The following is an 11432-nucleotide window of genomic DNA, read 5'->3' on the forward strand; positions in this document are numbered from 1 at the left end:
ACCATGCCCAGTCAAGCAATTTGAGCTTCATAATTGAGAAAAAAATCTGAATACACAAAGAATTATGGGGAACATGATAAATTTTTGTCCAATCTCTGGAACTTTCCCGGTAAGATGCAATTAAAAGACTAATGTTCAGACTAAAATCAGGGAACCCCAGGTTTCCATGAACACCATGGGACAACATTTTATACACAGAAAGACACAGGTAGAAGACAGCACCACGAAGGAGGGAGTAGAAATACCAACTATTAGAAAACAAAACAAACCACATTAGCTGGTCTCAATGGTGGAGCACTTCAAACAATACCGGAAATCAGACACGATCACAACATCTGAAAGAGAAGCTCCAGAGGGGATCCCGTTGGCCCAGTGCATCTGCCCACAGCAGCTGGATGCACTAAGCAGGTGCCTGTGGCTGGGGTCACACCTGGATCAAGCACATCCGAGCTCCCTCCTACACTGTGCCTGTTGGCCAACAGCTGAAGTTGGGCTACCATCAAATCTTTGCTATCTCAGAAGCCAGCATCCCTTTTCCCGAGGTGTGTGAGCCACAGGGACCACCAGGGCGGGGAAGGCTTCAGGTTGCTGACAGAGGCTGGACATTTTGAACCTTGGACAAAGTGACTGGAATCTTTGTCTCCCCTGGGCCTGGAGCTTTATTAATGGGCTGGGTGTGGGCCTTAATATCTGCGATTCGCTCCTTAAACTTTTGCTGAAGGAATTTCTCTTCTTTGGAGTAGTTTTTGGCAAACACCGACATCAGCAGGCACCCTGCCATGGACGTGCCCCCGATGCAGAACAGCACAGCTCCTGCCAGCTTGCACATGTCAAGGGCGCTGTTAAACTGCATGGCGTGTGAGTCAACCACCACAAAATCCGCTTCTCCGAAGGCTTCGATCTTGGGGGGCACAAGAAAGCCCACTGCCAGAACAGTCAGTCCAAGAATCACGAAGATTGTGCCTGAGATGAGTCCGACCTAGAGAAAGAGGATGACAGAAGCAGGACATGAGGCTCAGCCTTCCCTTCAGCTGAGGGGGCAGGGATGTTCGCAGCCAACGAAATCTTTTCTAGTTAAAAAGGAAAGTGGATCTTAGCACCAACCAGAAGCTGCAGCACTGGATCCAAATATTTTCAGTTGGTATCATGCTTTGTGGGGGACAAACTCTCCTTTGCTGACACTGCCTTCTTGATCTTGGGGACTAGAAAGGCAGTCCAATGCAGCCCTGGGGCTGGGTGTTCTTCAAAGCTGCCTCGGAGCCACTGAACAGCTGCTATTCTTCTATCAGGCTCACCTCACAGAACATCAGCTGAGACAAGTTAGTTCTGTGAGCAGGAGCGGGAGGGACAACACAAGGCCACTGCAGGCTCTCATCTAGCACCTACCCAAACAGGATCAGTGAGCAAGTCATACCAAACACCTGCCTCTCCTGGCTAATGTGAGTAGCTGCTTCTGCTCGCCATGGTAGTTTTGTGTCACAATACTTGGCTTTCCCTACATGTAAGACATTAAATATCCAATCATAGACTCATCCCTAAAAACCCAGAGTGAACTCTCATGTTCTTAGATCTTTCTTCAAGTTGCTTAACCAAAACCCCATTCTACAATTCGTCCTTTTTCACTCTCTCTCTCATCAAGCCCTTCAGGTATCATGTTCTTTCTTTGCAATGGGCAATAAACTCAAATCTGTTTAACACATAGATACGTACAGTGAACAGATACATCCCTAGTGCTTCTGGCAGGCAGACACTGGCAATTCTGATTGCTATCGACTCCATTTCCAAGGAAGCGGGGAAGGAGCCATATTGAACCAGTTTATGCCTGGACAGGAAGGACATAGTCTTACGATACATAACCAAAAACATATTGAGTGCTTAAAAATAAAATGTGTTATGCTGAAGGAGACATTGCCATTGGTCATCTCCAAAATACTTCTTACATCAAGCACATTTACCCCATCATTCTTGCCATTTTCTGAAAATCATTTTCATGTCTTTACAAAGTATGAACAAAACTACAGTGAGTGCTGCTGCTGAAGGCCATCTAACAGAGAGGCTTGTGAGACATTATGGTGTGTCCTCATCTATCTTAGTCACTGTGTCACTGGCACCACGTGATGTCCCACTCTTTCTCAGAGTCAAAATGATCATGCAAGGTCATTATTTTGAATCAATTCAGGACACTATAGCAGCTGTGACAGTGTGATAAAAGATACTTGTGAAAGAAGGCATCCAGAGCTGCATCAGAAAGTGGTCAGAACAATGAGAGAAGTGTGTGCAAAGTGAGTGGGAAGGTTCTGAGGGGAGTGATGGTTATGCGTCTATTACTTAATTAAATTTTTAAAATTTAAAGAATCATTGTATTTTTTAATCATACTTTGTACATATGGGACACATCCTCACTTGTAGATGGTAAGTCACCAGGCCAAGAAGCATGGCTGGAGGCTGCCACGGTGGGATGAGCAGCCCGGAAGCTGGCTCCAGCCCTGGGTTCTCTCTCTCCCTGCACTAGAGCTAGGTGAGGTGTGCTTCTGTGTGTGCTTCCCCTGCTCGATGTTAGGAGCAGCAGATGGAGGACAAACTGCGTTAGGTCCAGTTCTATTGGAAGGAACACACTAGAGACCTGAACTGATGCACTATGGGAGGCTTGGGATGCATATGTTTGGAAAAACAGAGGCAGCCTTGAGTCCAGCACAGCCACTTGGTATTTGAATTGTGAAAGTGAAGTTGCTGAAGTGCTGTAATCACTGATTTTCCCCCATGTAAAATGACAAAAGGGAATCATATCTACCTCAGAGAGCTGTTGTGAGCATTAAAAAAGGCCACGCATGAAAGCACTTAGCCTGGTATTTGACTAATTAATGAATGTTAATAAGCAGTTATCATTATTAATGTTTGGAAATACATCCCTTGCAAAACTCTTATGCTGCTCTGGCAACAGCATTAAAACAATTGCTTAGTGACTGGAGTGAAGAATATTTAATTTAGTTATTCATTTCTTACACAATTTTTTCATTTTCTTTTGTATCTGATTGTTGTTGGAACAATGGGGCCAGAGAAATGACTAAATACATGACCAAGTTCATAACACCATTTAATCTTGAATATTTAAAGTGTATGTACTTATTTCATAAATTTTAGGGGTAATACACTAATAAAGGGGGTCTTGTCAATAGAAGGAAAAGACACCCATAAACCCATGTCCCTAGGAAAACGAACTAGTAATACTGTGACTTAGGTATAGTACTAAATGTAGTTTCATTCAACCCTTATAAGCATCTTATGAGAGGTGGTATTTTTATTCTCACTTCACCTATCAAAAACTGAGGGTTATTTGGCCAGAGAAGCACCAGTCAAGGTCCTACCATTGCAGGGGGCACAAGAGAGTCCTATTTCAGTTCTGCTCAACTCCACCCTCCACTTTTCATCTACCCAATATGGCCTACCAACTACTATTTTGCATATTTCATTCCTATTAATTTTATTTTAATTTGAAAGGGGGTTTTGAAATGTAGATACATAAACAAACTTCCTTTTGTGGGATATTGAGAGGAAATTGAAAAGCAGATTCAATATGATGTCTTCTGAAAAAGCAGAAACTTCTATTCCATTTAAGGCTAGTGCTGCAGGAAAGACTCATAACATTGTGAATTGTTTTCCTAAAAATAGTGGCGAGTAAATTCTCCTTCAGAGGCTAACCATTATTTATAACTTCTTACAATGACTCACATCGGAAAACCGAAGGAGCAAACTAAATTAACTTAGATATCCATGGTGACAAGCTTCCTATGTTGCTAAATTATTCCCCTTCTCAAGAGCTGGCGCTAATTCTCAGAGCCAAGGGCAGCACGATGCAGCTTGGTTTAGTACCCGAGCTGCTGAAGAGCATGGAAGATGTGCCCTGAGCCCGGCTTTTGTCTTTTCTCCCCACAGCTCTCTTCCTGGCCCCAAATGCTATAGATTCTCTGACCCACAGACCCCAGGGCCCAGACTGCTGAGTGTGCAGCCTGGCGGCTGATTCCCAGCGCAGTCCGCTCTTTGGTTGAGTGGCACGTTGCATGGAAATCCACTCTTGGAATCTAATTCAGAAGCTAAAAGGCAAACAGGGCTTGCAGATGGCAGGACTCCTGCTCACTTGGAGAACTGGAAACGGGGTCCCTTGGGGTCTGCTTGCTTTCCCTATTTCCATCAGAGTATTGAGGAAGCAGGGAGGAAGTGCAGTGGATACTGACCCTGAGTTCAAGTCTCATGGGCACCTCCAGGCCTTGTGTCCATGGAGGGCCTCCAAGCCTCTTAAAGCATCTAGGAAGTGGTTGGCCTGATTGGCATTGAGAGTAAAGGCAGGGAGGCTGCTTCTGAACCTTCCTGAGCCCATCATGGAGGTGAGGAGGGCAGCAGGGATGCACCAGCCTAATCTCAGCACCATGTCGGGATGGCAGAAAAGATAGACAACCTTCTGCATCATAAAAATTATCTTCAGACACTATTGTAAGTTGAAGTAGTCTTAGGTCTAAAAGGAGGACGGCTCTTTCAAATTGAACGAATAAATAAAAAGGCACAAGGGAAATGATTTAAGGGGCTAAGAGAGCAAAGCAGTCCTCTGCCCAGGGCCTTGTTGCCTTGTCAGGGGCTGGGACGCTGCGGTGAGGTCAGCCCTAATGCTGAGAGAAAAAGACCCTGTCAGGACATGACAATTCCAAAGCAGCTGCAGGGCAGTGTTGGGGCTGTGACTTGTGTGGTCTCTCCTGGCTTGGGCAAAGGGTATGTGAAAACTCTCCTGGAAAAAGGGATCAGATAGGGAAGAAAACTCAGGTTTCTGAAATCCTGCTGATAGAGACTGCAGGCAGAGATGGCTGTTATTTGGACCACATCCCCTCCTCTGCTAGTCCTTGGTGCACTAGGGTCTGGGCTGACTCCAGCAAGCTAAGTGAAGCTAGCAGCAGCAGGTGCAGTTGTTCCAGTGGGGAAGAGCAGCGATGACATTTGGAAGCAGGAATTAAAGGAAGGGGAGAGCTGCCTGTGGGGGACAGGCTGGATGGAGCTGGAGTAGGAGCCAGCTGGCATGGAGGTCACCCAAGGGAAGTGCCTGGACAGTGAAGACCGGACGCTGTGCAGCAGCTTTTCTGGCTGCTCAGGACTTCTCTGCAGCTGTGAGCTAGTAGTGGTGTCTGCTGAGGCGGTGGCAGTGTTTTATGAAAGCTAAAGTCCGGGCCCTGCCTCACACCTAGCTCGATTCCGGGTCTTCCTCCCCTTGGGTAGGGGTATCTCTCATCTGCTTTTCCACCTCACAGAGACCTCTTCTGTTCAGGTAGCCCCCGGAGCTGTGGCTTTGACACCTACTTTTACCAAGCAAAACTTCCCATTGTCCAACTCCAGCCTGGCCTGCATGCTTGAGTCCTGGACTGCAAATCTGTCAGGGAGTGGGGGATCCATAGAGGCCCCAAAGACTCCTTCAACTTGAATATTCACAATGAGGTCCCATAGTCCCTTCCCCATCTCTTCCTGTTCCTTCCATTCACCCACATTCATAGGGAGCAGATTGTCACATCTTATTGATTCCACCTCTTCAATGCTTCTGGGTTTGTGTTCTACTCTACTTCCTTCTGTTACTGAAACAAATCATCCAGCCTTGATCACTCACTGCCCAACATCCTAAGCTCCTGAACTTTCCAGATCTTTCTTCAAGTGTCATCTGAGAAATTTTTTCAGATATAGACAAGCTGGGCATGGTGGCACATGTCTTTATCTCTGTCCTCTGGGAGGCTGAGGCAGGAGGATTGCAAGTTCAAACCAAGCTTGGGAAAATTAGTAACATGGCAAGACTCCATCTCAAAAACAAAAGAATTTACCTAAGGGGCAGGACTGTAGTTCATTATAAAGGTTTTGGGTTTAATACCTGGCACTGTAAAACCAAGCCAAATCAAACTGAACCAAACCAAACCAAACCAAAAACAAAAAAATGGCAGTTAACCCATGGTTTCTTTTAACAGTCTGCCTCAGCTCCTCTGAGCCACTTCTGAGGTGGGATGAAAGACAGGAAAGGAGGATGATGAGGCTGAGGTGGAGAAAGAAGAGCCAAGAGTGAGGAGACTGTTTGGTACCTGTAGGTTGAGGCTGTTTGCCGCATGAACAATCAAGTGCCAATGGGGTAATGGCCTTCGTCAACATCAAGTACAGAGAAGAAGGGAAAAAAGCCCTCGCCCATCCTGCCTGTATGATGTTGGGCAGCAGCATTGAGTGGCTGATGCAACCAAACCCCATGGAATTTCAGAGATGGAAGGAGTTGTGGACATTGGGATAAACTGGAAGTGGCTGAGACAGTACATTGTGTGTGTGTGTGCACAAGTGTGTGTGCATGTGTGTGCACATGCACATATCAGATTATGAAGCATTCCCTCAAGCCCCCAGGAAAGCCCAAATTTATTATCTTGACCTTCAGGTTGAGAGTTCTAGAACCATATCTATTGCAGGACTCAACCAAATTCCCTCTGTGACCCAGCTTTTGTCTGCATTTCTAGTCCATTTCTGGTATTCTTCCCAGACCTATGAACAGTTACTGCAACTGCACAGCACTGTCTGTAGTTCCCAAATGTTTCAGACTCTCTCGCACAGCATCCCAAACTGGCATGACATTCCTTTCTCCTGAGACATCAGCTTATGCTTGTGCACAGTTGGTCTCCTCTGTAAGCCGCTTCCTCTTCAGCTTGCACCAGACATACACAACTCCCTCTCCCTCCATCCCTGGGCTTCCAGTGAGCACTGTGACTACTTTGAGGAAAGCATTCAGCACATTGCATTATCCCAATGTGTGTCTGTTCACTTCCCCTATTTTGCTGTAACTTTATAAGATTACATAATAAGATCATTTAATAAGATCACTTATTAGAGGTGAAGAACATATCTTGTATTCTCTAGGGCATGATGAAGAGTTAAAACTATGTAGAAAGAAAATTTTGAGATAGGTGTTTCATAGAAGCATATGATAGAGAACCAGTGTAACTGAGGCCCATTGATTCTATTTTTTTTTTTTTTTTTTGGTGGAACTGGGGATTGAACTCAGGCCCTTGCACTTGCCAGGGAAGTGCTTATTCTACTGAGTCATCTCCCCGGCCCAGCCCATTGATTCTAATCTTTGATCTCTTCAAGCCCCTCCATGCAGCCTTTTGCTTAGGAGCTCAAGGGCAGAGTCGACAGAGGTGCTGTGAACACAGTCCCCAGAAACAGATCAAAGAACCCTAGCACAGAGCCACAGTGGAGGAGAAGAGAGGGGCACCAGCAGCTCCAACTATATAGATGCAACCTGAAGTGAAAGAAAACATTGAAATGATCATAATAGAAACATGCATAAGTGGTTCCTTTCTCTCTGTTGGCACAAAGCATATTATAAACCACTGGACTGAATCCTCACATAATCCCAAGGAGGAAGCCAAGAACCATCATCTTATTTCCTTGGTACAGAGAAGGTCTTGAAGGCAGTCAATCCTTAGATTACTTAGCCTGACACTATGCTGCTATTGGTTCATGAGTAGGATATGGACCAAGGTTTGTTTTTCTAGAGTGTAATCTCAATGAGTGCACTCATTTTCGACTATTTTTCTCTGATACAGGTCTAGCACTGTAGGCAATACACAATTTTGGATCTTATTTGTATAGAACATAATGGAGAAAATATTAAAATCTGAAAGGAATAATTGGTACATTACTGGGAATTTCATAACTATGCACTATTTGATGGGCTCAACAGCTTCATAATCACCCAGCCACCAGTACTTTGGATTTAGGTGAGTGCTTACAATATTCTGTTTATATCTTCTACGTCCACACTCTTTTCCCAGATGATCTCAACTAGTCTTGCACATTTCAGGTGCCCAGTAGCTTCTACTCCATGAGCTGTGTATTGATACAGTTAATGGTCTTAGAAAGCACGACTTCAGTATTTAATAGGCATCTTCAATGAAGCATAGCCAAAGTCACATTTCTGACCAGTTTCTCCTGGTCTCACTGCTCTCCATCCTGGGAAACCACAACTCTATTCATTACACAGCTCTGGCTGAAAGCCTGGACTCATGATTGGCTCCTCTTTCTCTCATGTTCCAAACCTAGTTCACTAGTACATCCTTGTAGTTCTGTCCTCAAACTTTATGGTAAACTGGGCTACTTTCCACCGTCTGCACTAATAACATCCTATTTGTGGCCACCATGATCTCTTCCTGGGTATTTTCACAGTCTCTGAATTAATCTGGATGCTTTGACTTTTGCCTTTCTATAATCTATTTTCTGTACTGTAGCCAGAAGGCTCTTGTTAAAGTATTAATGTTGTGCTGCTTATCTTCGGGTGGATTCACATGTCTGTTGAGGTTTATAAAAGCTTAAATCTTCACCGATGCCTACAGGACTCTGAAGAAACGACCAGCGCTCTGGTATGTAGTTTCCTGAATTCATTGCCTCTTTCCACTCTTACTCCATTCCATCCAGAGTGCGTCTCTTCCTCATTCCCTGCAGACTTTCACACTTGTTATTTTCCCATCCTGGAATGACCTTCAGCCAGATAACTTTAGGGTCTGCTCCCTCTGCTCTTCCTGGCATGTGTTCATATTCCACTTCTTCCTTAGGGTTTTCTACCCTCAGCATGTCCAAATCTCAGTCCCGCTTATTCTCTTTCCTCTTCTCCTGACTGATTTCTCTCTATAGCACTTGACACTACCCGAATTTCCACCATGGACTTTACCGTATGGCGGTTTCCCAGGACAGACTGCAAGGCTCAATGAAGGCAAGGACCTTTTCTTCTCCCATTTACCACTTTACTCACCCACAACTCCAGCTCCCCAGTGCACAGTGTGTGCTCACTGATTATCTGTGGACAGACTGAATCCACTGTTTAATGGGCACCTTAGAGAGCCTCAGATCACAGAGCCAGTATTCTGACCACTCTACCGTATCTTAACACTTGCTTTCTCTAAGTACCTAATTAGTTCTTTTTAATAACTGTTGTAATTTTTCACATGATACCTACCAAGCTTGTGAGGTAGGCTGAAAGAATATGACTTTGCCTATGGGTGGTTTCACAGTTGGTGAATTTAGCGGCACATGAATAACATTAGCAATAATAATAATTACTGTGGCAATTGTGCCTGCTCATGTTTAACTTGCTCAATAATAATTATATTGTGCAGAGAGGCTTCCTTTGGCCCAATGTTTAGCTTCTCTTTTCCTAAAGGATGAAAGATGCATTCAGCGTCACCACGAGTGACACATATACTTATAATTCCAAACCACTCAGTTCTCTCGAGCAGCAGTATTTACCATGTCTGATATTTTTTCCACTTCCAGGATCAAACAGATGCTTTTCCCTTACCTTCCAGAATATGGAGCTCCACCTGTTAGGTGACCTCTGGATCTGAAAATCATCCTCATACTCCCAGATGGAGGCTGTGCAGTCTTCATAGAACTGGTGCAGGTAGGACCGCACTCCATAGCGCTGGTACCCACCCTCGGCGGGTGCCTGTGCTTGCTTGGACCCACAGATGTTGCTGCAGGAACTCATTCTTCCCAGCTGGAAAGACAACATACACATACATGAGCCCCTTGGACTCTGGCCCAAGCATCAGAAGATATATTAAGGGAGGGAAAACCAGGGCGAGTCATGGAAGCCTGCTTGAACAGGGGAAAAAAACAAACAAACAAAACCACTTCGCTGGTTCTCCAAAAATGAAACGGGACACAACAGCATGGGTGATTTGAGTTATGCAAAATATAAGTACAAGGCACACAAGAGACTGCACAAAAGGAGCTGAAGCTTTCTCACCTAGACAAGAAATCTTTACTCTCTTAGAATCCAGTAGTTTTCATACTTACATGCTAGCCTCAAGCAGATATTCTTAGATTTTTAACCATGTTCCCTTGTGGAATCGACATGGGTGACTCTTAGTAGTTTGAGATTCGCTCTAGATCTCATGTAGCTTCCTCTAGCATTTCAGCTGATTGCCACCTAGTACAGAAGCTTTACTTAAGACTTAAGCTTTGTGCTTTATTACTCACAAATGGCCAGACCAATAATTTACACTTTACTACTTCGAACAGCACATGTCTCAGTTATCATCTGTCCATGTGGACGTGGGTGGGGAGAATGCTACAGAGAGAGCAGATCCGGCCTTCTGGTATCTTCCATGGTGCCTCATGTAAAGAGGTCAGAAAATTGTTCATCAAAACTATGTTCAGAGTGGGCATCTTGGCGATCTTCCCTTTGTAGGATGGAAACTACAACATGATTTGATCAACTTGATATCCCTGAAGAAAGGCATTTCTATAGATTTCATGAATAATTCATGATTGAAAAAGAAGGAATTACTGAGGAGCAGTGATTTTGGAGAGAGGGGATTTCTCAGTTACCTTTGCATTCTTTGTCTTCTGAACCTGGATTGTGCTATAATCCAGGTCAATGGAAACATACTAAATGTTTCCAAGTGTTTAAATAAGAAACCAACTAGGAATGCTTGTCAATAATGAAAAGAACAATGGTTCTATGGAGTGTCCCAGTGTGGTCACTTAGTTTGGTTGGGCAGAATCATGGGACTAGCACAGACAACACCCCCTGTCCTGCGGGCACATACTGGAACCATAAGAACGTCTCATAAATGTGTAATTGTAGCCACAAATGGTTAGAAATGTGGTCAAGTTCAAAATAATATGGTCCTAATCTAAGAAAAATGATGCAGGCTGGTGACCCCGATGGTAGCCAATCACCACCTTCTCTCAGCTGCTGGTACTACAATAGGTGCCTGAGCCTTTTTCTTCCAGGCATAGCTGCCATCTAGAAAAATCACCCAGGGCGACAGAGAAGGGGAGGTTGCTGAAAAGTACTTTTCTGCATGAACTTTTAAACATTCAGAAGAATATTATTTCACAACAAGTCAAGATTTCAGGATGTACTTTGGTTGATTAGCGCAGCGACGTCTGACACATCAAAAGAGCGTTACCTCGTTTTCTTATCTTGAGTGGTAGGATGAGATCTTCATTTTAATGCTTATACAATGAAGATGATTAAGAAGAGCCTATTACCAGTGATGTGTAAGTAGAATAATTTAAAAGCCACCTTCAAGATATTGTAAAAAATAATCACTTGAGAGGAGATGCCCTTAGCGTTACCAACTCTGCTTTGTCACTGAGGAAACTGAGGCATAGAAAGATCATTTCCTTAAAGGTTATTCTGTGAGTCAGGGAGAAGGTGAAAGATGACAATTAATACAATAAGCAGGGACAGGGACTGAATCATATCCTCACATAGTCAGAACCGACTCATCTATATCTATCTATATCTTCTAAATCATCTATGTCTATCTACATATATATATATTAATTTTGTATTCTTTAGCCACATTTCTATGAAAAGATGCTAATATTTATTAGGCTGTTCTCTGGAGATTTCTGTCTGA

The 11432-nt window shown here is 44.1% G+C and overlaps 1 protein-coding gene across 1 annotated transcript in view; it reads right to left on the reverse strand.

Moving 5' to 3' along the window:
* The window catches only part of Nrsn1 (neurensin 1), a 16875-nt gene continuing 5443 nt past the window's right edge, over nucleotides 1-11432 (reverse strand). The window contains exons 3-4 of the mRNA XM_004640148.2: nucleotides 9356-9553; nucleotides 1-979 (exon numbers count right to left, since the gene is read on the reverse strand). Coding sequence (XP_004640205.1) covers nucleotides 581-979; nucleotides 9356-9544 — 588 coding nt within the window. The 5' untranslated portion in view covers nucleotides 9545-9553 and the 3' untranslated portion in view covers nucleotides 1-580. The remainder of the gene's footprint in view (nucleotides 980-9355; nucleotides 9554-11432) is intronic.

The sequence above is a fragment of the Octodon degus genome, unplaced genomic scaffold, assembly GCF_000260255.1.
Source record: "Octodon degus isolate 3935 unplaced genomic scaffold, OctDeg1.0 scaffold00119, whole genome shotgun sequence".
NCBI classification, from domain to species: domain Eukaryota; kingdom Metazoa; phylum Chordata; class Mammalia; order Rodentia; family Octodontidae; genus Octodon; species Octodon degus.